The sequence below is a fragment of the Hylobates moloch genome, unplaced genomic scaffold, assembly GCF_009828535.3.
Source record: "Hylobates moloch isolate HMO894 unplaced genomic scaffold, HMol_V3 SCAFFOLD_2, whole genome shotgun sequence".
NCBI classification, from domain to species: Eukaryota; Metazoa; Chordata; class Mammalia; order Primates; family Hylobatidae; genus Hylobates; species Hylobates moloch.
This window is the reverse complement of record NW_026652277.1, coordinates 90,733,042-90,760,796: the sequence shown is the minus strand read 5'-3', so window position 1 is coordinate 90,760,796 and position 27,755 is coordinate 90,733,042. Positions and strand designations below refer to the sequence as shown.

General features: G+C 38.9%; 1 protein-coding gene and 1 long non-coding RNA gene across 4 annotated transcripts in view; one reads left to right on the top strand and one right to left on the bottom strand.

The window, feature by feature from the left end:
- Nucleotides 1–27,755, top strand: part of KCNQ5 (potassium voltage-gated channel subfamily Q member 5) — a 597,308-nt gene that overhangs the window by 514,550 nt on the left and 55,003 nt on the right. For 2 of the 3 annotated variants that reach the window (XM_032153268.2, XM_032153291.2), the window contains exons 8-10: nt 1,305–1,399; nt 5,317–5,343; nt 14,159–14,379. In XM_032153268.2, coding sequence (XP_032009159.1) covers nt 1,305–1,399; nt 5,317–5,343; nt 14,159–14,379 — 343 coding nt within the window. The remainder of the gene's footprint in view (nt 1–1,304; nt 1,400–5,316; nt 5,344–14,158; nt 14,380–27,755) is intronic. The other variant, XM_032153280.2, reaches the window with a different exon arrangement.
- On the bottom strand, nt 16,524–24,240 carry LOC131382729 (uncharacterized). The gene is made up of 3 exons (XR_009212327.1): nt 24,140–24,240; nt 17,356–17,454; nt 16,524–16,882 (listed from the first exon to the last, which is right to left on the bottom strand). It is a non-coding gene; the product is annotated as an uncharacterized LOC131382729 (long non-coding RNA).

Sequence of the window (27,755 nt, the reverse complement as noted above, 5' to 3'; positions counted from 1 at the left end):
ATCTATATGGGAAAGTAAGGTTGGGCAGTCTCTCAAATGAGCAGTTCAGATGGAAGCTTTTCCAACAACAGTCTTCAAGCAGTCAGCAAGTCTCCATGGAGGGATTCTATGACCGAGAGCCAGGCAATTTGAGATATTGTCTCAACTCCACCAACCTTGTATAAACCTCTTCATTTATCTGGGCCCTTTTTTTCTCACCTACAAAATAGGAATCTTAACTCACACTTTGATTGTGAGGATCACATAAAAATACTTTGTCTTATGTATGCCAGGTATAATTATATGAAATGGAGAGAGTTTATGTTTTACATCAAAGAGCTGTAAACATATTCTTAGATCATGGCAAAATCCTTAGGTGTTTTGCAGCTATACACCTAGAGAGTACATTTTCCCCATCTTGTTTTAGTTCTGCTTCTTGATATCACTATCTTCATTTTTAGCATTAGAAATATTACATAGTTCAAGGACTTCATTAATTCAATCACTAGCATACCCTGGTGTTCATTAGTTAACTAGTTAGCTTACTAGTTGCATACTGGATTTTCATTAGTCTTTTGCTTCTCCCTTATCAAATATTGATTAAAGATCAATCTCTAGAATGTATGCTCATGCTCAAGTCGCTTACCTAACTACTATCTTGGATATTAGCATTTAACCAGTCAATCATTACTTCTCGTTTTGACTAATATAATATCTTTCCCTTACCAATTCAAAAATTACATTATATTACACTTTTTGGGCCTTTTGCTTCTTGGTGTGTTGTTTTGAAAAGCAGTTCTGGCCAGGCGCAGTGGTTCATACCTGTAATCCCAGCACTTTGGAAGGCCAAGGCAGGCGGATCACTTGAGGTCAGGAATTTGAGACCAGCCTGGCCAGCATGGTGAAACTCCATCTCTACTAAAAATACAAAAAAAAAAAAAAAAATAGCCAGGCATGGTGGTAGGCACCTGTAGTCCCAGCTACTCTAGAGGCTGAGGCACAAGAATCACTTGAACCCAGGAGGCAGAGATTGCAATGAGCTGAGATCGCACCACTGCACTCCAGCCTGGGCAACAGAGTGAGAGTCCATCTCAAAATAAATAAATAATATAATAAAATAAAATAAAAGAAGTTCTGATGTGGTGCAATATGTTTAACAGCCAGATGAAAATGCCAAAGTAGCCTTCTTCCTCCTTTGGGTATTTATCAGGGCTAAGTATGAGAGGCAAAAGATTCTTCATGTGTAGTAACTTAATCATTTTTTATTTTATTCTATCTCCTGCTCTCTTTTTTCTTTTTCATGTCCCCATCTATGCCACATGCAGTGTGTTTGGCGTAGTTACGCAGCTGATGAGAAATCTGTTTCCATTGCAACCTGGAAGCCACACTTGAAGGCCTTGCACACCTGCAGCCCTACCAAGTAGGTATCAGTGTGACAGCTGCCACTGTAGTTGAGTCTTTTCAAGTCTGTTAAACAAACCGTACCCACACACACAAAAAAAGGTGTTAATGTTTGGCTTCTCTTATTCTCTGTTGCTCCTAGAGAGATTCAAACCTATTTAGTAGCAGTTCTGGCACAAAACTAAATGGAATCAGTATCATTCCTCACAATCCACAGACTGGGGTTAAAGATTAAAATAATGTAAATTTTATAGAGATTTATTTCTACTATTTCATGCTTATTTTCTAATGTCTCATTTCATAAAGCCCACCAGCATCCTAAAGGTAAGCACCATAGTTCTTGAAAAACAAGGATTATTTATTTTGCACCCATCGCCTGACCCCAAGAGATGAGTGCTTAGAGAGTAATCCATCTTTGTACGTTTAGATCTCTCAAAGCCATTTCTCATCTGGATCCTCTCTGGATGGTCCTCAAGCTTTTACTTGCAGATCGAACTCACGTCAGTGGCAAAAAAAGAGAAAAATAAGAGTCCTGATAGGATAATAGTTTACAATGAGGCAATGGGACCCAGCAGATTAAAATTTGGAATTAGCATTCACAATTTTAAAGTAAGACTACTTTTCTTCACATTTCATTGGCCAAAGTAAATCACCCAGCCATGCCTAAACTCAAAGAAAATGGGGAAGCACAATTTTACCTTTTACCATGTGCCTAGAAGGAGGCAAGAACCAAGGACATTATGGACAGTCCTAATGATTATCACAGAGATCTGTAATTTTAAAAAAAGGGCTTAGTCTTGGAGTCTTGGAAACCTGGACTCCAGTTCAACTATCACAGAAAATGTTAGATCATATTCACCACCTAATTAAAGAAGTCCTCACTGAAATACCAAAGCAGTAAGTCATGAGAAAGGCTTTCTGTGAGTCACCCAGCTTGATTAGCATAGTCAGTTCCTCAGGTTGTTCAAAAGTTATTAAATTGCTCATCCGACTTAGCATTTGAGAGCATCGGCTGTTTTTCTTCATAGCCCAACAAAACCTTAATCCTAGTGGCTTCATGGGATTCAGGACACCTAACTAACTGTGACTCAGAAAAAGCCACCTGTTCTTACTGATCTTGGGGGATATCAGCTGAGGAAACCTCCATGATATTCCCTGGCAGTGCCATCTTAATGGAGGTTTGAGATGCAGCAGAATGCATACCATTGGGAAGCACCAGATCCAGTGGTGCTTGGATTAACTACATTACTTCCCTGTTCTGCCCTTGGCCTCAGTTTTCCCACCCATAAAGAGAAGGACAAGAGTTGGGCAAGATAATTCCTAAGCTCTAATGGGAAATGCCTCCTGGTGGGTGGTATCTAAAATTCTTGTCAGCACCTAGGACAGAGATATTCATAGCGCTCCAGGGATTTCAGAGAGGATGGAACCTTAGCATGGATAGAAGCATGGATGCTGTTGAATGCATGTTTGGATTAAAATCCTCTTTTCATTTAGATCTTGAAGTTTAGTTGAACTTTTTATGGAGTTTAAGACCCTTTCAACATTTTGATATTAAAAGACCAAAAATAGAACATAACTCCTGTGCCATTTATTCCTTGGGAGTATGAACCAAAAATAAAAATTATATAGAAATTATATTTCTAGTCTTCATGAAGTTTGCTAGGTAAATGTAAAAAGGGAATCTGAGTAGGAAAACTGATAGGGAATTCTCAAGTGACAGAGGAGAGTGGTCTATTATCATATGTGATTATTTGGCTTCCCACTTACTGCAGTTTTTGGATTAAAAGTCATTAAAAGCCTGAAAAAACTGTTTAATAATAAGTCAAATTCCCCCGGTAAATCAACTATTATTTTATTCACATAAGTTCTTTCTATTCCTCTGATATTTTCCCTGTCTTAAGTGGGGGTGGAGGTGGAGGTGGAGGAGGATTTATGCAAACACCTGTGTTCCTCATGTCTCACTGTGTCTTTCCCTCACTTTCCTTTTCCTGCAACCTCATGAACCATGGGGCTCAGCTCCATTGAATGAAGAACAGTTATTTGTCCAGAATGACACAGCAGTCACTGGTAAAGTTCATGGGAAACTAGATGTCCTAACATCTCTCCCTCCAGTGATGCTTCATTGCTTCAAAATGCAGAGGTTCTTAATCTTTGTTGTTGTTTTTTGTTAAACCATTGAGAATGTGATGGAAATTATGGGGTCTTTCCCAAGAAAGATATTCAATGCATGAGAAAATCAATACTTTGTCTACAATTTTAATGTATTCACAGAGTCCCTGAAGCCAAGTTCAAACTTTTGCTTTACAAAGCAAACTTGCTTTAATCAAGTGACAATAATTTTCAATGACTTAGAGGGATCTTTTTACATTTAAGTGGCTTAACGAATGGAGAGTGTTGTAGTAAGAAACAGACTACAATTACTATTTTATTTACATTGTGTATTTTCCTTTAGCATTCAGCCTAAGAACTTCTGATGGGAAAGATCATTTATTCAGTCATGTATGCGTTCAACAATTACTCATTGAGCACCTATGATGTGCAAGGCATAGTTCTAGGCACTGAGAATGAAGCAGTTGGAGTTAAAAAAAAGTTAGAATCTCTGGCCTTGGAAAGTATGTATTCAAGGGATGCTGGGATAGACAATATAAATAAATAAATATAGGATATGTTAGACGGCATTAAGTGCTAAGGAGAAAAGTAAAATAAAGAAGGAATTTAGGGAGCATCAGAGGCTATAATTTCAAATAGGTGGCCAGGGAGAAGATCAATTTATCAACAATATCATCAACATCATCATCAATGTTATTGTTATCATTAAAAACATCAGCCCCATGCTCTTGTTCCCCATAGTTTTAGAGACACAGTGGGATGCTTTGATTCCACTAAATAGGATGAGAGAGAGATCTAAGAAACAGCTGTGCAGGGCAGAGAGAAATGGGAGGAGGGACACTCAAACCTGCCAGAGATACAACCAGCAGTTCCTTACTCTCTCTTTTCAGGTCTGGTTTGTCTCTTACATACACTCTAGAGGTCTTAGCAGTTCTATTTCAAAGTTTTGTTTTAATAACAGAAGGATGTATAGAAGCAAGTACTTTTCTTGGTTTTCTCCTCAAAGAGAGTGAAACTGCAAAGGTCAAAACACAGGTAAATATGCTATTTAGGGAATGAGTCAGATATTGTATGAGGCTATGGGGAATTATCAAGCTCCAAAAACACCTTGTGGTACCTTAAGAAGTGGGGATTTGGGGATTATCTAACCTAAAGCCTTTGATTTACTCATAAGAAAACCAAAACCTGCAAGCAAATAAGGTGCCTGCCCAAAGGCACACAGCTCATTTGCAAAAAGTACAGACCCTACACCATGGTGCTTAGACCTACATTTGCTAAAATGAGTTATTACAAATGCCACTCAACAGTATAGGCTAAAAGAGTTTTGGTAAATATTCTATGTACCTTATTTACTCCAAGGAAATTTAGATTTTATATGATACCAAAAAAAATCTGCCTCAGCAAGTGACTGAGATACAATTCATTAATGAATCCAGGTTTAGAAACCTAAGTCTGCCAGATGCACAGAGAACAGTTATGTTGTAACTAGCAACATTCTAAGAGCCCTTGCTAATGCTGGTTAGATCAGAACCACTTTTTCTTAGCCATGGATAGCTTTGGCTAATGAAAAGTCTATTGCTTTTTATTCTATGTAGGCAGTCTTGGCTCTGCTAAGTAAATGTTGTGCTATCTCTGGTCTGTATCACAAAGAACATATGTTAGCAAGTTGAGTACATTTATTATAAAGAACATTGCTTTTGTGGATCTTGCATGAAAAGAGTTACTTAAGGTATTTGATTCACCAATCTCCAATTTGGCCATTATCAAGTGCTATAAATATATTCACTGGTTTATCATCATTTCTCTTCTGCCTGCACGCACCTGAAGGAAAGAACAAGGGGAAGCATCAAGCAGGTTTGTGATTTCTCTCTTGCTACATGTTTGTTTATAAATCTGATACCTACCAGATGTTTTAAATGTGTCTCATGTGAGTAAAATCGATCAACAAATACAAGATGATTAAAAGTGACCTTTCACAAGATTGCCTGCAAAGGTTGCTATTTTATTGATTTTCCCCTCTTAGTATCAAAGTGTCTTTCCCTGAATCACTCCCTGCTTTTTCAAAATCTGCAGGGCATGGAACATTTGGAGGTGGGGGGGGAGGGGAACTGATCTTGGATTAGTCCTTGCTGTCATTTTCCCAGACAGAAGTCTTATCAAAGTCTTCAAATATGGTAATCTAGAGAATGAAAGAAAGGAATTTTTTTCTGAATGTTAAAAGTCCAGGCAGCAGTCTAGGATATACTCCCCTTCACTAGGGTCCTTCTTTTGGAGTGATATATATATATATCACTCCAAGATATATATATATATATATGTGATCTTTTTTTTTTTTGGCAAGATTAAACCATCTCTCTGTGACATCTCCAGATCTCCAGCCCACTGAGTGCTGAGGTCTACTCAAGTGACTCAGAAAGAGCCCCACCCCCATCTTTTATGAAGAAGACAGCCCTCCCAAAAATTCCCCAAATAATTTATTATCAGTTTCCCATGACTTAGATGGAATGCGTCATCAGATTACAGCAGAGAATTAAACCTAGAGGGAATAAGAGGTGAAAGAAAAATTTCTTGATCTGTGTTAATGAGTACCAGGAAGTGCCTAGATTTGAGAGCAAAGCCCTGAAAAACAGAGCCAGGTGGAACCCAGCATCAATGATGTGAAGAGTGGCAGAGGCAGAACCAGCAAGGAGAATCCCAGGTGCCTGGAAAGGAAGAAGAGATACATTTTTTTCCTATCATTGTCACTCTGTTTCCATAAAGAAATGAAGGCATCCACCTACCCAGAGTTGGTCTCTAAGTAGAGGCCAGTGTGGGCCCAGTGATTGTTCTTTTAGCTTAGTACTATTATAATAATTATATTAATCATAATATATGCAATACTGAAGCCAGTTTTGAAAGTTCACTTGGTGTATTAAGGCTCTGGATTATCCATTTTTGCATTATGTTTATATGTAGAGATATACAAATCAAAACATAAATGCATTCGTCTATGATGGGAGATAGGTACGATAGGATATACAACATCAGGCACATCTTCTGGGTAGGTAACCTACCCAAGGGATGGCATTAAAGTCCCTTCTCTTATTTGGTAGCATAGAGTTAGAGCCAAGGGCGTTGGATATTCCTTGGAGATATTTCCAGAAAAAAGTCATTCTTCCCCACCTAAGAAATGTTTTTGACCAAAGAGAGGTTCTAGTCATTAGATTCAGAATAGTCTTTGCCTAGACACTGGAAGAGACAAGCTGACCAATTCTAGACCTTTAGTCCATTTTCTAGATTCCATACAGAGCTCACCATCCTTCTGTGGTGACAATTTTACTTGAAAAAAGTTACACAAAATAAATCATAGCCATTTTAAGCTAGCTTATAGTTGCTTTGGTGATATTTTAAAAGCTTTCATTGTCTCAGGAGCTATCCATTTACTAATTATCTCAAAGGGTGATCTGCCTCCAAATCCAAAGGACAGAGACCATCTTTGGCACAAATTCCAGAGCTACCTGAGAGTGTGATCAACCATCTTAGTTTCATCCTCCAAAACGGAGCTGTTAACACCCAAAAGAGAAGTGTGTAAATGACATGGAGGTGCTCGAAAAAGTGTAAACTCTATGGCAATCCTGAAGGAGGGGTCGCCTTGGGCTGGCACAATGATATTGTACTGTTTTTAAATGTTAGCACAGCGGAAAACAAAGACAAAATTAAAGCGTCACTGTTGAGCTTCTGCTCACCAGTCCAAAAACAAGCTTCCTATTCAGTTGTCACAATTCAAAAAAACTACCAACCAGATTTTCCACATGATGTTCGCATATATCTGCAACATTTACCTCTCTGCATGCAGCAGACTGAGGTTGTCAAAGATAACTCACCCATAGGTTTAAATATGTACAAAACCACTGAAGTGGGTTGATGACTTACAGAATCACACATGGAAATTTCTTGCTTCTCTGTGGTCATTGAACATTTGGCAAAAACCACCTTGACATAAGTCCTGCACTATTACTTAGCCTAGATTCCTTATTTAATGTCTTATATTTCATACACTTAGGTGTCCTATCTTCCAACTAGCTGTCACATCACCCTGGGTAAAGCTATTACAGAATGTGCTCAATAAATAATTCTTGGATACAGTAATAAAATGGCCCTGACCTCAAGTAGTTTGTGGGAAGAGATAAAACACCAACAAAAAAATGGGAAGAGAGGAGAAATATAAAAACAGAAATAAAAAATTAAAAACATTGCAATAATCTAAGGAAAGTAAGCTGAAGCTCCCATTTAATATTATGTAACCTTTCACCTTGTTGTGCCCCATACACAGAATTTATAATCCTGCATAATGAATGCAGAAAGGCTATTGTAATAACAATAGCAACAGTACCATCTTAAAGTAACAAAGTTGTCCTTACCCAAGCAAAATATGCACAAAGTAAAATTCATTTATAATGAGAGTTCTTCCTTAGAGAAGAGTAGATCTGGGTCCAGAGTATTGTTAATTAATGCTTGACCCCATTTCAAAGGAACTAATTAACACCACCCAACTGCAGAGTCATTTACTGCCTTTGGGACCACTGAGTTATTGATAGTGAGTCAGAAAGGCAGAGGAGACAAGCTTCAGCCCAAGCAGAAGCCAACATTTTCATCTTTTAGCTCAGAGCTTGGAATCTCCTAAGTCCTTCTTCATGGTTTTTCTTTGTGTTACAAACTGAGAGAAACCCAAGTGTAGACGAGTTCAACACAGCAGCCAACATCCACCTCTGGGTGCCTGGCACTCTCAGCAAAGGACGGAGCCCTGACTGTAGACTGGGTCATACACAGAGAGGCTTTTCTTTCTGCAACATTGATTAAGATGTCGAACACATTTATAGAACCCTTAGTTAACTATATTCCCGGCTTTGGAATGTTCTTGTTAAAAAGGGATTTTGTCTTTCTACACTGAGGTTAGGGTATGTTTAAACAAAATTTACCCACGATGTCTTGGGCTAAGGAAAAATGTCACATTATTTATGACAGATCCAAAACTTTTCTTTAAAAATACAATGGCCAGGTGCAGTGGCTCACGCCTATAATCCCAGCACTTTGGGAGGCCAAGGAGAGTGGATCACCTGAGGTCAGGAGTTCGAGACCAGCCTGGCCAACATATTGTGAAACCCCGTCTCTATTTTAAAAATACAAAAATTAGTTGGGCTTGGTGCCGCATGCCTATAGTCCCAGCTACCTGGGAAGCTGAGGCAGAAGAATCACTTGAACCTGGGAAGCAGAGGTTGCAGTGAGCTGAGATCACACCACTGCACTCCAGCCTGGACGACAGAGCAAGACTCCATCTCAAAAAAAATAAAATAAAATAAAATACAAGCCATCAATCTGAAGAAGAGCTTTTTAAATATAGCTCAACTGAGCGATAGTGAAAATACTGTTTCATCAGTTCTGTTTGGTACATTCAGGTACAAATTACTGTTAGTCTCAACTGAGCCTGCTGTTTTTTCCTGTACTCCAAACATAAAATACTTCTTTAGCATCATTTAATCACTCATTTCTTTTCCTCTGAATTCTCACTAAAACAGTACTAATCTCATATATGTGGTGGTAAATGTGTTTATTGATTTCATTCTATTAAAAAATTAGTTGGAAAAGTCATTTTTTAAACGGGACAAGTTTTTTTCTGTTTTGAAATAAATTGTCATTTTCAGAGAACTGAATTTACCTGTGAACCTATCTGTCCAGAATAAGCCAATATTCTCACCTTGAGGTTTTATGTTGTTCTCCCTTCCTCTTTGACCAGATTATCAAATAGTAGTCAGTCAACACATTGATACAAGAAGGCTTTTCCTTCTATCTACCTAAGTTTTATTGCTACAAAAACAGATTATACTATCTGAGGTTTCGAGATTATCTATACATCTTGCTGCCTCTAGTTACTCTGTCTTCTTAATCAACAATGGTTGGCTATATGCCTGCTTGGTACTTAAGCTTCCTTAGTGGCAATTTTAAAGGCATTGCTAGAACTCTTTCAGATTTCTTAGTAGACTAAAGTTGCTTTACCAGGTACATGTGAGACTGTTGTAAAGATGCATGTCTTAAATGTTAAGGCAAAAATGATATTTTTATATTACATTACACTCTTGTGCTGTGAGCCACTGAGTGCTTTTTCTGAACCACTCATGTGTGGTTGGCTTTCGGGGGAAGGGGGAGTACTGAAGCTGTGTGTGGCTCTTGGAGAGAACTCTAGAACCTGGTGGAAGACTGTGTGCTCTTATATTTTTTCTGCATTTATTTTCAGTTATTTCAATTTTCTTTCTTCTGTGTGCAATGAATGATCTGCATGTGTTGTTAAACTAAACTCAATAAGACTAGACTTTGTTTTTTTTCCAACATAGTCAACTTGTGTCCTTATTGGCAAAATGTTCCATTGTTTCAAAAACAATCTTTCCAAAATGGTCTCTCCTTCTGTTCACATTTATTGATAGAGGAAATGGATTTAGTCTTCTAACAACACATCATAGAACTTAAAATAAGAAACGTACTTTTCTTTCTTTTCTTACAAACCAGCAATCTAGAATCTTGTCTTCTATTTTGTTGAACATACATTCTATCTGACAATTGGTTACCTATATCAATTATAAATGCAGATGTTTCACACAAACCAAGAACTTACGTTTTTAAATTTCAACAATTAATGTTATGAATTTATTGATTTCTGTAAATATTTATTCTTTGAAGTTCTAAAGTATGTTATTACTCAATCATTTATACTATGTGTTATTGGTATTTATTACAGGGGTAGCTATAGTCTATTTATTCTTACATGCTAACACAGAGAATATCATCATTTGTATGTAATGTCTAGTTCAAATCCAATTTTTCAACCTAGCCGTTAAGATCACTGGATATCTTTCAAGCAGCACAATTAAACAACATAGTACTCTCTGCTTAAATAGTCTGTGTACTTCTATATTAAAAACAATGAAGCCAATGGCTTTGTTTTTATAAAAGAATCCCTAAGCACTTTCCTATTCGTGAAATGCTTAGTAATGTGCTGCTCTATTTCCCTCACTCCTAGTAAGTTCTGTAGTAATAAGCAGAAGCTCTTCAGAATGTACACCTCACGGAAGCAGAGGTACCCAGCATCCGGGCTATTGACATGAGATTTGAGAATGCCAACTAACCTCAGGTGCATGACCAGGTTACACTGCCACCCCACCTGAGCCCTGTTCAGAGACTCACTCTTTCTAGGGACTTCTTGAATGAGGTTTTCAGCCCGCTTGTAATTTTCCTTGTTGCCTGTTGCCTGCTTTGAAACTCTCCACCGCTGGGACAAATAGTCGGCGTCCCGCGTAGAACTGGCAGTCAGCCCATTGGCGCCTCCTTGTGGTTGGACAACTGCTGAGCTGCTGCACGCACTGGATTGTTATGGCTCAGTTGCCATATTGTGCCTGAGGCGAGAATTTGTAGAATGCTTATCCCATGAAGGGCTAAAACCCTAATTAAGTATAACAATAACTACAGCATTCTAAGTCCCAGAGGATTACTGTGGGGTTATGATGATGCCACACAGTTCCCTGGCAGAGAACAGCCGGTAGTAGACTGCATGCTAGGCCATTTGAATAACCTGTACATCTGGTTCCTAGAGACGAGCGAATTCTCTCTTGCAGGGTGACAGTGCAGGCTCTGCTGAGCATGGTCCTCAGCTGTAAAGGTGGGACTGTACCCAAAGAGAGATGCTCCAATCAATGACCACAGCAATTTTTTTTTACTTTCTGCAAAGCAAGACCTCCTTGCTGGTCTCCTGGGGATAATCCTTGGCATTCTTCCTAAAAATACTGTTACATAAATCTTCAAAAATCATATTCATAGATGTCACCAAAAAAAGGCAGGAAAATAATGAAAAATTCAGTGTACCAGTGAAGAGCCTATATTTTTAATCAATTCAATGTGTGTTTTCAGTTACAGTCACCTAATCAGCTTAATAGTCATCTAATCAAGACGCTGTATTGATTTTCAAAGGGAAACAAAGTAGAAAAATAATAAAGTGAGCTTTTTGTAAGAGGACACAAGAACAGATCTTTGCCTTGGAAAAGAAAATTTTGCCTGGTTAAAAACTTCTTGATTAGAATCTTATTCTTAACTTTCATATAATTATGTCAAAAGAGAAAGTGAAAACATTACATTTTTTCTAATTTAGCATGTAATATGCCGAGTTTATTTTAAAATAATTCTCGGGAATCTTTAAAATAATCGACATTAGCAAATATCCATGTAGTTGAGAAGGACAAAAGGGAGATGTTACTTAGAATCTATTTTTGTCAATTTTAAGTGCTTTAAATGATACTAAGATTTAGAGAATATTATTCACATTTTCCAATTTATTCATAAGGTAATGTCAAAATGGTTCATAGAGGCAATTTTTAAAAATATTTTTATAGGTATGATTTTTAAAATACTTTTATTATAAACAAACTGTGGTGGATTGAATGCTACTACTTTCCTTTTGGATGTTTTTACTTTTTTAGTAATTGAATTTTTTTAATTTTTCATATTAAATGTTTTTATGATGGTTTATCCATTCCTTATTTATTTAGTTGACATAGAAAAGAGATATATCTTGAAAGTTTGAGAAAATACTTTGATATTAACTAAAACCAACCTTTTATAGTAATTAGCATCTGTTAGTTCCAGAAAAGGTAATAGATAAAATCAAATATAGTGAGGACCAATTGTAATGATATCTATGTCAACTTGAGCTGTTCATTAATCTAAATAAAGGTGCAGAAGTGAGCATATGCTTCCTGAACTAGATCATTGTAAATTTAAATTATGGAACAGATGTGTTGAAACTAAAAAGAGATTTGAAACTTTTATGATTTAAAAAAAAAAGCTTGAGAAAAGTAGACATTTTTGGGCACTATCCCTTTGACAGATTTGTTTAAATAATTGAAGGCTTTGGGATGACATGGAAAAGCTAGCCTGAGAAGTAAAAGATGCAGGTTTATTATGTTATTGTTGCTCTTGTTTAATGTAACCTATCATTTAATCACACATGTGTCAAACACAGATAAACTCTTCCACTGTTGGGATTGTTGTAAAGAACTATTGAACCCACCTGACCTCATCACCAAACTGCCCCGCCTGTTCTTTGCATGTGCCTTCAGCGAGTCATGCTGGACTTAGCTGTGTCTGCATTTCAGAGGGGAGCTGTCAGTTGCATGGTCAACTTGTTTATTGTTTCCAGAACTCCCTGACCACCAGTTCATGATTTGATTTGTTTTCATGTAAACATACATAAAACGTGGTGCCCTTTTAGAATATCGTTTGTTAAGCAACTAGGCATGGAAAAATAAATGTTACTGTTTCTTGTTAGCTACAAAACACATATCCACTAAACACATTTGCTGTTGGCATGCTGCAGTTGGGGACAGTGGACATTGCGGTAAGTGGAAAAAACAAGGCCTCCACTTCGTCTCAAATAAGCCTTATCCATGAGAACGCTGCTTTCATACCCCGCAAAGGCTGCGGCATGACTCAGAGTAGCTGCTCTGAGAGACTTCCCTCAGACTCGTTGCCCAGGATTTCTTCAGGCCCTGCAGAGTCCTGGGCCTCTCACACTGATGACAGTATCACCTTCTAATGAATGGCATAATTTCACTATAAAGGAAACAAGAGAATAAAACAGAATGGGTACACAAATCTTCTTACAGTTCATTTGATTCCCAAAAGAATCCCTTAGCTGTGTTGCTATGTTTATCTCCAGGTTAGAGATGAGGACCCTAGCCCCCATGTCTCTAATCCCAACCTGCCCTTCCTAGAATATCATAGCATATCTCTTGATTAGGAAAGTGTGAAGATGCACTTTGGATTTTATGATTGTTGTTAATGCTTCTTTTATCAGCCCACAACAATTCGATCTTAGCCGGCATCAGAGAACTGAATGCCTGAACAAATATAATTTACCAGTAGCTGCCACAGCAAATCAATAAACTGTTTACTAGCAGGAAATTGTGTTAGTGAACATAACATCTCATTCTGTTCATCAGTCATCACATTCATTATATGTTGGGGCTGTTCTATCTTGTGTGGTTTTCATCTCACAAGAATGAATGTAAGCACAAAAGAAATCTAATGTTAAGTGTTGTATGTTTAATATTATGTATGCGGTGCTACCAACTGCTATGAGATTGCATGAATTTATTGATATCATAATCTTGCCTGGAATATAAAATGCATGCCAAATATAGGTATATATGTAACTGTCATCCCTGTTTACCTATAAAAATGTCTAGAAATTACAAAGAGATATGCTCCCAAAGAATAATTTTTTAAATCTGAAAAGTTGAGGTTAAAGCTAAAATTACCCAATTGTTTTCAAGTGAATTCCAAAACAGTTCTTAGTTATCTACAGTGTAATTGTGTACAAACTGCTGTATGACCTCAGTCCTTTCTACAATGAATCCAAGAAGGATGTATGTACCTGTAGAATGAGATTGATCTCAAATGAATGCAAATATAGAGATTAGATAAAGCTCAAATTTTAAATAAGGGAAAAATAATTGCTATGCTCCTACATGCTGAAAACATCTTGTCTGTTGAAATATATGACCACATGAGCTTCATCAAATTATTTACCCAAGCAAAGTGGAAGAAATTGCTTGAAATGGAATAATCATGCCTCTGTTCTCCACAGTCAGAAGCTAAGTTTTAAGGAGCGAGTGCGCATGGCTAGCCCCAGGGGCCAGAGTATTAAGAGCCGACAAGCCTCAGTAGGTGACAGGAGGTCCCCAAGCACTGACATCACAGCCGAGGGCAGCCCCACCAAAGTGCAGAAGAGCTGGAGCTTCAACGACCGAACCCGCTTCCGGCCCTCGCTGCGCCTCAAAAGTTCTCAGCCAAAACCAGTGATAGATGGTAAGCCCTGTTTTTCCATAACCATTTTTAATTTGATAGGCTATAGTGAGTGAGATTATGAAGTAATTAATTCTCCATAGTGCCACTTGAAGAAAGAAGAAAACAACCCCAGGGAAAGAATTGTTTGTTTGTGTTATTGGAAATTTATTCATTGCCTTGGGCAAATGTACAGAACATAAGTTTACTTTTGGAAACCACTTTGGCAGCTAAATTTACATTTCAAAGAAGCCGACAAAATGTTGTTAATTCTTCACTTGTATCTACAATTTATTTCTCAGACAAGGGCCACATTAAGATCAATGGGACTGTCATTCTGATGTATTTGTGACGTCTGACCAGCAAAGGTCCAAGACCCAGGGACAACCAGGTGCTCTGTGAATATCTTGAAACACAGTAAGGAGGATGATCATTTCTGGTCAACAGTGAAGGTGCTCTTTCCCTCTCTCACACACTCCATCTACCAGCAAATCAGAGACCACTGCTTATCTTCCTTAGAGAGGTTCCTGTTGAAAGTTATTTCAAAGTCTTCCAATGATAAGTAAAATTCAAGTTCTTCTCCCAAGAGGAATTAATCTATTTTATTTATCATATTATGTAGCAGACATTCACTTGCCAACACATTTTATTGAGTGCCACATAATTTTCATGTTTATAAAATAAAATATTTTCTTTTTCATTTAAGATAAGCTTGGCTTTCCTTTTAACTAGGCCCCCTGGGATCTCTTATACTGGGCAAGGAACCAAAATCAAATAGCATTTCCCATTAATGCATAAAAACTGCAAAGGCTATCAGTCCTTCTGTTCTCTTTCCCTAAATAACGTGTATTTTCCCAGGCCCTGAAAGCTCGAGGAATAAAATTAACAACCAGGGGTCATAATCACAATGATCTGAGGATCCCTGCAGTGAAATCCCTGGAACCGCAGTCCGCGGGTCCCTCTCAGCTTACTCAAAGGTCCTCAGGGATATCTCTTCCACGCTCAAGTGAGCAACACAAGTCTCCTCTTCACGCCTCACTCCACACCCCTGTGGGTGCCATGCTCTTCAGGGCGACCCCTAGTGGCTGCACTGACGTGGCTCCTTCTGGCGGAGCTTGCAGGTCCCATATGGGCGCAGGACGGCTGATCCTGCCATGCTTCCCCGCAGCCTGTCCTGTGCTAAGGAAGGAAAAACCTCCGCCACCAACACGGGACATTCCTCCATCGAGCCACTTGCAGGATCTGAGTCACTTGTGGCACAGCTTTTCGGTGTCCTCTAGTTTCCTCACTCTCCTCCTAGGATTTTGGCTGAAAGCCCTTGAGCAGCTGAGTCAAGAGTTACCAGTGACAGGGCTTTATGTTGCACTCAAAATAGACTTGCGGAATATAAATGGGTACATCCTTTCTGGAGGGCAATTTGGCAAAATATATTAAAAGTCTTTACATATGTCTAAGCCTAGACACATCCCACCTACCAATTCTATTTCTAGGATATAATAGATACAATGAAACAATGTCAGACATTAGAAATGATGCTCTAAATTAAAAATTATTGACACAGAAAGATGATAACAAAAAATAAATCATTCCATTTATATATATTATATAAATTCACGTATCTATAGGAACAAGTCTGGAAAGATTTACAAGAATGTGTGAACAGTTACCTTTGAGTGGTGAGATCACAGTTATATTTTGTATCTTCATTTTTAAAATCTGTGTTTCCTAATATTTGTACAATGAACAGGTAAAGCTCTTGTAATAAGAAAGCAATAGAGGATTTTCTTTAAAAAAAAAAAAAAAAAAAACCCTTTATTTTAAAAAAAAAAATTTAGGGGGGAAAAAAAAAAAAAAAACTAGCCCTTCAAGAAAAAAAATTAGCCCTTCCTTTCACACACTGCCCTCTCCCCTGCCCCTACTCTAGGGGCACTTGCCCTGACTGTTACTCACCTAACACCTCTCCTTAAGCTGATTTCCTCCCAAGTGGTAGAAGGAGCAGCTTGTCCTAATGGTGGGAACCAGTCTTCGTTGAGTGCAGACATGGACTATGCTTCTACTACAAATGGAACTTGTATTAGTTTGCTCAAGCTGCTATAACAAAGTACTAGATGTCTTAAACAACAAAAATTTATTTTCTCACAGTCTAGAGGCTAGAAGGCCAAGTTTAAGGTGTCAGCAGGGTTGGTTCCTTCTGAAGGCTTTCTTCTTGGCTTTAGATGGTCTTCTCCCTGAGCCTTTACATAGACTTTTCTCTGTACCCAGCCATGTGCGAATTTCCTCTACTTATAAGGATACCAGTCATATTGGATTAGGAGCCACTCTAATAACCTCATTTTAATTTAATCACATCTCTAAAGACCCTATCTCCAAACAGTCGCATTTGGAGGTACTAGGGGTTAGGATGGTAACATATGAATTTTGGAGAGACACAATTCAGCCCGTAGACAAAGCTCATGCTCACCCACATCACAGCATCCCTGGCAAGGTGAGATGTGTCCGTATCTTCATCCCTGGCCCTGGTTTCACACTGCATTAGAAATCATACATTACATATTGCAACGGATCCATATTCTTCTAAAATCGGCTTCAAAAAGCATTCAACTTTGTAGTGTAAGGTCCTTACTGTTGGCTGAGCATATTTAAATATAAAATTCATACAATCTGGATTTTTCATTTGGAAAACAAATTCTACTTGTACTGTTTGGCCAGAGGAAAAGAATTTTTCACAGACTTTGGAGTCACCACTATCTATCACAATATTTTCAGTATCTGCAAAGACATCTCAGAGGTACAGAAACAGAAGTCCTATTCTCTACCAAGTCACAAATTGGAAAGGTCTCCTGTCATCTATTTTCTAGGTCATTTCATACGAGTACAGTTTTGTTTGTTTGCAAAAGAATTGCTTCTACCTTGTTGATGCCCATTCAATTAATTCTGAGTTTCCCAAGTGACCAGAGGACCAATTGCTGTTCTGTTGAAGTTACTTTGTTGGCTACCCACCTGCAAGAGATAGTAGCTCCTGCCTCCTCATTTAATCCAACAGTCCAGAATCTTTACCTCTGATTGAATTCAATGTTGGGTCTTGGGAAACTGGAAGTTCTTTTTTTACAAGAAAAAAATTAAGTAGCTGTCAAATAAATGTAGACTTCAGTTATACATCTTTACTTATAGTGCCTCTTTAGGTTTTAAGTATTTCTAAAATCTACTTACTACCATAGAAAATAATATATAACACTTAGAGCCAGCTTTCAATTATTCCAGGTCTATTTGCCCATTCACTTCTGGGGCTGTTTTCTTCTCCTCTGCTCTCCTCACATATTTTCAGCATTCCATTGCCCATTAACATGCTCGGGGGAATAGATAAATAAAAGAAAGAATAATGGAAACTCAGATCAACCTTTAAGTTAATAACTAAAAGTTATATTTGGAAAATAATAGACCTGCAATTGAAAGATAGTATAATAGAGAAACAAAAAATATTTAGGGTTAATCTGTAAATTTTAATAATTCCTGACAAATCTGATACCCTTTACTACAGATGGTAGTGTTTTCATAATTTAGTGACTCTTTAAGAAGGTTTTTAAATATCCATGGCATTTTTCTCTTGCTAGAATTTTTAATAAGATTAATACGTTACACTTTAAAAAGATGCAGTTGTCTCTCAATATTCCATACTTGTGTGTACCAGAAAAGTAGAAAGTAGCAGGCAGATGCTGAAGCCACAAATGACAAACGAAAGAAAGTAAACTCTAAAGGACTGATGTGGTGTTGTCATACCAAATTTATTTTGACCGCTATGATATGAAACGTATTTTTAGCTGATAAATTCTATAATAAAAGATAGAAATACTCTGTTCATCAATAGTATGTAATCCTCTTCATATAATTTTAGAAATTAGGTAATATAGAAATATTTTTGTCAAGTATATGAGTAATAATAATGATAAAACTAACATATATTGAATTCTTCCCATTGGCATGTGTTGTTCTAAATTCTTTACCTCTATTATTTTATTTAATTCTGTCAATACCCCTATGGAGTAGTTGAGGTATTATCCGCATTTTATGGATGAGGAAACTAAGAGTTGAAGCTAAGTAACTTGCCCAAGGTCTAGCAGGTGTAAGTAAAGGAGCCACAATGCACATGCAGGCAATTGAATTTCACAGTCCTCCTACAAACGTATTCTAAGATGTTCTCCTAGATATTAGATCAATTTCCCTTTAAGAATCTTTCATTTCTTCTCCTCCCCCAACCCCCACCACCCTCTTCTTGCCTCTGCTCTTCCAACTTCAATCGGTCAGATTCCCCTTCCCATATAAGCCACTTGACTATGCCACTATCCCATCTTTCTCCCAGCCTCAGCTGCCAAACCTCTCAACTACATCATCTCAAGGCAGCCAGAGCTAGAAGATTAGGCAAATTGGGGAAATGGCCTTTCAATGACCGTTCTCTGTTTTGATCAGGTATCTGGGAAGAGACTCAGGATAACAGCCATACTGGTCTGTGTCTATTTTCCCTGGGATGGAGGCCAATGGTAGGGTCATCTGAGGCCTGTTTCAAGATGCGAAAGATAGTGTCAGAAGATGCACAGATGTTGCCAACAGACAAGCAAGTGGAAGGTGGCAGATTGCAAGTGAGAAATGGAGCAAGCAGCCAAAATCCACAAGAATGATACTAAGGTAGAGCTAGGAGAAAATCTTCGGATTTCTTGTGACTAGTTTGCTACGAAGGAGTCCTACACTTACTGAACCTCACTGCATTTGGGAGTGCCTTACAGAATTGCAATCAAAGAGTACAATAACCTGGACAGTGAAGGAGAAGGATGTAGCTTTAGGGAGCTCCACCTTACTGTGCTTGATATTAGCTAAACCCAACGTTCTGTAGTAATTAGCATGTTCGTTCTGGAAGTGGCAATAGATTTGAAAATCTGTCTCACATACATGTATAACCATGCATGTTTTAACAAGTTTAACATTGTTTCTGCTGAAGGAGAAATTACCGTTCCTGCTGAGCAATCCTCAGGGCTCATATTAGCTGCCATGGAAGGCGCATCCTCATCAGGTGTTTATGAGAAAAACTGGCACAGCCTGGGTTCAGGAGATGTTTAGGGTTCACCAGGGTGGGATCTGGGTGAGATGAAGATGCGGAATATCTTCCAGTTGTGGGGGTCCCTCAAGGCTAGTTCCTTTGTTCCAGGCACTGATGGTAATTCCTCTCTCTTCACTACCCTTCATGTTCCTTTCTCCTCTCAGCCAGTGTACCAATTAGGATGCATTTAGCAGCAGGGCACAAAAGAAGCAGATTCAACTACCTTAAACTATAATGCAATTTATAATACCACATAGAAAGAGGCTCAGAGATAAGACAGCTCTCCACAGAGCTTCAGGGCTCTGGCTTCATTTCTCTGATTCTCTTGAGTCTTCTTTTGACTTTTTCCATCTGTCTGCCTACCTCCTCCTCAGGCTGGAAGCAAAATGGCTATAGCAGTTGCAATATCTTCTCTAGATGCAACACTTTCAGAGGCAGAAAGAGGCCATCTTATGTTTGTATCTCTTCTTAAAAGTGAGGAAAACTGTCCATTCACATCTTATTTTGCAGAACCCTCATGCCTAAAACAATCACCAGCATGGAGGATGGGACCGCCATCATTGGCTGTCACCAGTCAGGACCCAGCAGCTGGATCTCGGCCAGACTCCCCTAAAGCACATGATCAAGTGTGGGGGGAAGTAGCTGGATAAATTTAAGGATTTAGGTTTGGGGATTGGATTTGGGAAAAGCAACTTCCCATAGTATAATATTTGATATAGCCAAGAAACCTCTTCCACTTTGGGGTGAGGGTAAGGAGGCAGCATGTCCTTAAACATGGTGCTTTCTCTCAAATATTCTGTCTATATGTCATTTCTGTTCCTCTAAATGTCTGGGCTTTTAAAAACATAAAAGCCAGATTTATAATTTTTTTCAGTTTGCTCTCATCACATCATTTCCATGAAACAACAAGCATAGACTAGACGGTCTCCTTGAATTTCAAATGAAAGGCAAAGTGGGTAAAGGAACAACTAGCAAAAATAAATAAATTAGTATTTCAATCATATAATCCTTCCTCACATACAGTCAGCCCATAAATGTTCTATCACCACCACCACTAAGGGAAAACTGGTACAGTTCCCTTCCTCTCCACCTCCTCAGCAGCTTCCTGACACCTCGCTCCTCAAGCTGTTTCTCTTGGTGACTCCTTCTTCCTTCTGAAGTTAATAACTAACCCAGTCTCACCTAAAAATAGCAAAAAAGTAGAAATACACCATGTGGGGTGCCAGAACCCTCAAGTCTTCTTAAAGATAGTTAGTTCATCCCCTTCCTCTCTTCTTTTAACTTCTACCTAGGTTCTAGGCCCACCAGTCTACCACAACCCTTGTTTGAGAATATCAAGATCACTGAAAACAGTGACAAAAAGGCAGCATTTTAATGCAATGGTTTTGACAACTATCCTGAACTAACAGTCTCTTGTATCCATAATGGCCTATTTTCTTCCAAGCAGTATAAATCACAGACTATCAGTATTTTATATTTGACTAATTTATGCACACGAGCTTTCATCTTACACTAATCCTCTTTTATGCTTATTTTCCAATGGCATCTTCCTCCCTCATGTTTTTCTCAGTCTCCCCAGTTGACATTTTTGGTGTTTCCACAAAATGCCAAGCACCACGCTGCACATAGCATTTTTCCTGACTTTCCATAATGATGGCCCAACTTCAGCCAGGCCTTGATTATAATTTTCCACATGATGCTTCCTGGCACTTTCTGAAATTGCCTGATAATGACTCTGCATTGTGTTGACAGAAATAATTCTTGTTAAAGCAGTATCCTATTAGGGCTTCCACTTAACCTGTTTGTGCAGATTTCTGGCCTGGGATTCTGACTGAGTAGGGCACCCATTCCTGTCAGCCTCTATTTGTAACAAAACCTGAGGGTTTTCTTTAATGTTAAGAACAAAAGGACTTACTGAGAATGACTGGATCTAAACTCTAGAAATTTATTCTCCGTATTTAACTCTATATTCAGCGTAATTATTGGAGTAATTCTACGCTAAAGCCTACAAAGGGTATTCAGTAGGATTCTAAAACGCACTTTCAGTTCTTCCTTAACTTATTGGGAAAAACTATTACCTGAAGAAATTGTCTCAATTCTGATCCATAGGTGTCTTTTTTCTTTAGTTGTCCAGGTTCTTTATTCAGTCCCTCAGGCATCTTCATTCAAAAACATATCCTACTCCTCTGCTGTGTGTCGTATGTACTCTTGTCCCCCTAAGATCTGCTTCTCCTATTGGGTGGAGAGTGACCTCTCAATCTCTGGTTTCGGACCCCAAGTGACTACGTTATTTCCTGGATTTCTGAGAAGAGTTGTGTCTTTGTTTGGGCTGCTATAAAAAACATACCATAAACCAGGCGGCCTATAAACAACAAATATTTATTTCTCACAGTTCTGGAGACTGGAAGTCCAAGATCATGGTGCTGGCAGATTCTGTGTCTGAAGAGGGCCCACTTCCACGTGATGGAAAGGGCGAGGTTCCTCTTGGTTCTCTTTATGAGGGCTCTAATCCCGTTCATTAGGGCTCTGCCCTCATAGCCTAACCATCTCCCAGAGCCCCCACCTCTTAATACTATCACTTTGAGGGTTAGGGATTTAACATATAAATTCTGGGGGGCACAAACATTCAGACCTTAACAGGTCGCTTCTTCCATTACTTTTTGTGAAATGCTTGTTCTTAGTTTTTAGTGATGGGGAAATGCTTTTCTATTTTGATAAGACTGAAGTTCCACCTGGCTTTCTACTCTAATCCAAGTGCTCTTTGTATTAGAGAACAGGATTTCTGTCAGATTTCTCTAGATTCTGTCCCATTGTTTGTTGTTTCTCTACAGTGATAAGGAAAATTATATTCTGTTTCTGTTGGTGGATAAAATAGCTTCCTGCTTGAGCTCTGAATGGATTTCATCTCCTCCCTTCCAGCAGAAACTGAGCTGCCAAATGACCTTCGAGTGCCGCCTTAACCACACCTTTTGGCTTCTGTAGATCCAGGTTTCATTGAGAAACCCAGGGTTATAAACTGGAGCCCTATATTTTGTTTCATCAGCGAAGTGTGTGTGCATGTCCACACTGATATTTTAAAATGAATCCGAATGCTGTATTAGTTATCTATTGTTACATAGCAAATTACCCTCAATTTAGTGGTTTGAAATAACACATAATCTCACAGTTTCTATGGTCAGGTATCCAGAAGCAGTTTAGCTGAATGGTTATGGCTCAAAGTCTCATATGAGGTTGCAGTCAAGCTCTTGGCTGGAGATGCTGGGAGAGGACCCATTTCCAAGCTCAACTGAGCATTTGCTAGCAGGCCTTTTCTTTCCTTGCCAATCATTCACACACTAGGTTGGCTGAATGTCCATATGACATGCAGCTGGCTTCCGCCAGAGAGAACTGAGAGAGTACGCAGACAGAAGCTGCAGTCTTTTATGACCTAAGCTCAGAAGTGTTATGCCATCGCTTCTTTCATGTGTAAGTGGTCACAAAGACCAACCCTGTACAGTGTAGGCAGGGACTATACAGGGGGGTAATACCAGGAGATGAGGGCCACTAGGGACCATGTTAGAGTCTGGCTACCACAAATGCCTTTAAATATATTATGTCTTTTAAATTGCAGATTTCAACCAGTCCCTATTGTCTTTCCAGGAACCCAAACCACGAATTCCCCATTCCTTTCAACCTTTCCGTTACCTACCTGCATTTAATGACATGGGTTTATAACTTCTGGTCTAACCATTTTATGCCCAGTATCCTTTGTATTATATCTCAAAAAAAAAAAAAAAAAAAAATCCTGGCCTCAACCTATAGCTACGCAATTATATTCCACTCTTAGTGCAGACTCTCAAAAGGAGTATTAACAAAATATTGAGTATGTGATTACTCAGCAACAAGTTAAATAAAATGAGGAGGCCAGGCACAGTGGTTCACGCCTGTAATCCCAGTGCTTTGGGAGGCTGAGGGGGTTGGATCACCTGAGGTCAGGAATTCGAGACCAGCCTGGTCAACATGGTGAAACCCCATCTCTACTAAAAATACAAAAATTAGCCAGGTGTGGTGGCGGGCACCTGTAATCCCAGCTACTCAGGAGGCTGAGGCAGGAGAATCGCTTGAATCCAGGAAGAGGAGGTTGCATTGAGCCGAGATTGCGCCCTTGCACTCCAGCCTGGGCAACAAGAGCAAGACTCCATCTCGAAAATAAATAAATAAATAAATAAATAAATTGAGGGAGCAGGACACCAATAGTCAGTTGCAAAACCGAAGTGTCATAACTTCTAACCCAGCTCTCTTTCTTGTACAATGTATGGCCCCTCTTCAGCTTTTCAAGAGGTTGAAGATATGTTCTTGGTTGCTTCAAAGGGCAGAAGCAGAACTGAAATGTGTGTGATACCAATATTTAGTTCAATATAATGACAGCTTAGCACTTAGAGACTCCACAGCAATCGAGTGGATTCCATAATTGGAAGCATTCAAATCAAAGTTGGATGATCAGCAGTCAGGAATTTCTGGAAGCTTAAGGAGATCAAACCAGACAACCTCTAAGAAATTTTCTTCCAAATCTGAGTGTCTATAACCTGCTCTTCTGGACCAATGCAAAGTAACTTCCTTAGCCATTAACTTGTATCCTCACTAGCAATTCTAAGAAACGGAAGAGGAAAGCAAGGATTTGCTGAGGAATGCCAGGAGTGAGTTTTCTGTCCTTACCCTAGTTTCACGTCTCTTTGATACAGAGAAAAGTGCTACCCGCTGCTTCTTGCCTCTCATTCCTCCCACTCTTTCTCTTCCCCTTTCACTGTCAGCCATAGTCCTTTCCGTCCTAAGAAGTGCATCAGGTGTGTCCCACCCACCATTGTGAGGTTTATGTGTGTGCTCCATAATGGCTCATTCTTAGAACTTGGATAAGCCCTCCACTGGATTTCAATTCAAATCAGAAGGTATTTAAGGGCTGCTGCTCAGAGCTAGCATGTTTCTGGGCATTTAGAAGGCAGGGAGGAGGCGTGACAACTGTCACCCCGAAGAACTTACTGTTTGTCTGTAAGTTTTACCACCCCAGCCCACCTCAGTTACAGTACTGATTGGCACTGAGGGGAACAAAAGGCTTCTTCCTCATTCTTCAGACTTCACAGTTTTCAGAAATAACCTGTGGGTGACATCCAAAATTTGCACAAAATAAGCACAAAGTTAACCATTACACAAGTCACAGAATTTAGCCCATATTTAAGAGAAGCACTTTTCAGCTGCATGGTGATTTTTCCTTCATATATCTCAAATTATTTCCTTCAGAGGCACACTTAGTTGTCTGCTGCACAAAGAGAAACCAATATAACACAATTTTAAAATTATATTTAATCGCTTTCGTGGTGTGCTCTACTTGGTAAACAAGGGGGAAAAAAAGGTTAAGTAAAGGCCAGGATCCTTTTTCTGCAATGGATGACTGACATGGGAAAGAGATGAGTTACCCAGGCTTTGCTTTTTGCTACCTGCAGTATAAAACTCCCTGACATTGTCCCAAATTCCTTTTACAGGTATTTTATTTTCAACATCTAATTTTGTTCAGCTTTTCTTCCTTTGCCATCTTTTTCTTCTTTTGCCATGTATAATGCATAACAACAATTTCTGAACTCCAAAAGCATAGAAACCTCTGAATAATATTACCTGGGAAAAATTAATCTCTGTACCTCCAGCTACCAAGAGAATCATTTGCACATGAAACTCTGAGATTGGCATCTTTCATTAATCTAATGCAGTAGCAATTCTTATTCCACATCATTCTATTGGAATTGATGACTAATCATTCCCAGAACTCTTTTGAAACTATTGTTCCCACAATTTTGTGTTTTGATTGAAAAGTGTCATGACCCTATGTCTCTTTACATTTGTATGTTATCTGTTGCATAGCTAACCCCTCTCCCTCAGATTTAGTGGCTTAAGACAGCAACCATTCGTTTAGCCCACAATTCTATTAGGCAGTTCTTCTGGTCTTAAGTGAACTGACTCATACTCTGTGTTCAGCTGCTGTATTGGCTGGTGCTGACTGGACTAAGGGGGCCTCAGTTAGGATTACTGCTCTTTGCTCATGTGGTCTCTTATCCTCCAGCAGGCTGTGCTGGTTCACATGGTGGTGGTGGGTTCCCAAGAGCAGTACATTGATATCTGAAAGGCCTCTTGAAGTTCAGGCTCAACCTATCACAGTATAATGTCCACTATGTCCTGTTGGTCAAAGCAGATGACAAGGACAGCCCAAATGCAAGAGATAGAGAAAGAGATTCCACCTCTTCATGTGAGAAGCTGCAAGTGTCGTGGCCAGTATTGCAATCTACCAGCCCAGCCATTTAAAGCTTATTTGCTTTTAGTATTTTCAACATCCTGTTGGTTCTATGAAGACAGTGTCAGTGTCTAATTGACTTTTTTATTTCTCCCTGTAGTATCCTTCACTCACAGAGCCTAAGAAAGAAAAGGAAAATAGCATTGTTAGCACCTCATGTGTCGAGGCATTGGCTAGACATTTTCTATGAATTGGTTCATTTAATACACACATAGCCATTTTTGCAGATAAGGAAATTGAGACTCAGAAAATGTAAATAACTTGCCCACATAATTCAGTCTAAATGCCAAAGTTGGGGTTTGAAGTTGCACTTAGGTCTAAGTTCAAAGCTTTTTATGTTCTACCATGCTTGCTGCTTAGCATGTTTTCTTTCATATAATTCATGCTGCTTCATTAGCAGTATAAACCAGCTGTATGTTAACTGTTAGTGAAATGATTTATTGTCTTCTTTTTCAGTAAATATGGCAAGTCTGCTCAATTTATTCCCTTTATCATTGCATACACTACAAATGTTCTCTCCCTATACCTTCACATGTCAATTAAGGTATGCAACAGTAATTTCCATTTTTTTTAAACAATGCTTATGTTACCATCTCTAGACAAGTTAGTCCAGATGATTTTGGAGTTAACATGTTGGCATTTCCTGGCACTATTACTGCTAGCTGAATCAGAGTTGAAAGTTGGGGAAAAATTTATCAGATCTGTATTAGTTTGTTCGCACACTGCTATAAAGAACTACCTGAGACTGGGTGATTTATGAAGGAAAGTTTAATTGACTTACAGTTCCACAACCTGTACAGGAAGCATGCCTGGGATGGCTCAGGAAACTTACAGTCATGTCAGAAGGGTGAAGGGGAAGGAAGCATGTCTTTACATGGTAGCAGAAGAGAAAGAGAGAGAGAGAGTGAGAGAGTGAGAGTGAAGGGGGAAGTGCCACACTTTTAAACCATAATCCGCCCCCATGATCCATTCACCTTCCACCCAGTCCTTCCCCCAACACTGGAAATAACAACTCAACATGAGATTTGGGTAGAGATACAGAGCAAAACCATATCAAGATCTATTTAGAATTCTCCAGCAGATTTGATTAATAATATAGATTTGTGATTCTGCCATTTGTAGGGTCATTATAAAACATGGCTGCTTTGATTGCAATCAGATATCTCTGAATATGGTTCAAAGGAAACAGATCTCGTCCTTGTGGAGATAGGATTACATAACTCCCTCTCAGTCATTTTGCCATTGATTCAGAATGTTTCTCCCTAAGATGAAGTACTGTTTTAGCTTAGAATGGTAAGAGCAATTCATCACCAGGCACAGTGGCTCACACCTGTGATCCCCACACTTTGGGAGGCCCAGGCCAGTGGATCACTTGAGCCCAGGAGTTAGAGACTAGCCTGGGCAACATGGCAAAACCCCATCTCTACAAAAAATATAAAAATTAGCTGGGCATGGTGGCACATGCCTATAGCCCCAGCCACTTGGGGGGCTGAGAAATGGGGGGATCTTTTGAGCCCAGGAGGTTGAGGCTGCAGTGAGCCATGATCGCATCACTGCACTCCAGCCTGGGCAACAGAACAAGTCCCTGTCTCAAAAAAAAAAAAAAAAAAAAAGAGCAATTCATTGATCTCATCTAGTTTGGCTAGTTCAATTATACATGTGAGAAGGCTATCTGAGATGATGTCAGGTGTGGAGCAGTGACTATCCCAGTGATCTGAATGTGATTGACCAGCTTTACTAGGATTATCTCACTGTTTGGTTCTAATAAAGGCAGTCACTCTAGTCTATGAGTTTACCTTGCTTTTGCTGCAAACACTTCAATGATATACCATTGAAACTATAAAAATTGGTTTTTGTATGTGAGTTTAAAACAAAATGTTTTCACCAGGCTGTGAGTTTTATGTCCTTGTTTTCTATTGGGAACCTAATAGTGCTATGACTATAGTATGTTCTCAAGGAAATTCTTATTAAAATTGAATTAATCAGACACAGTGC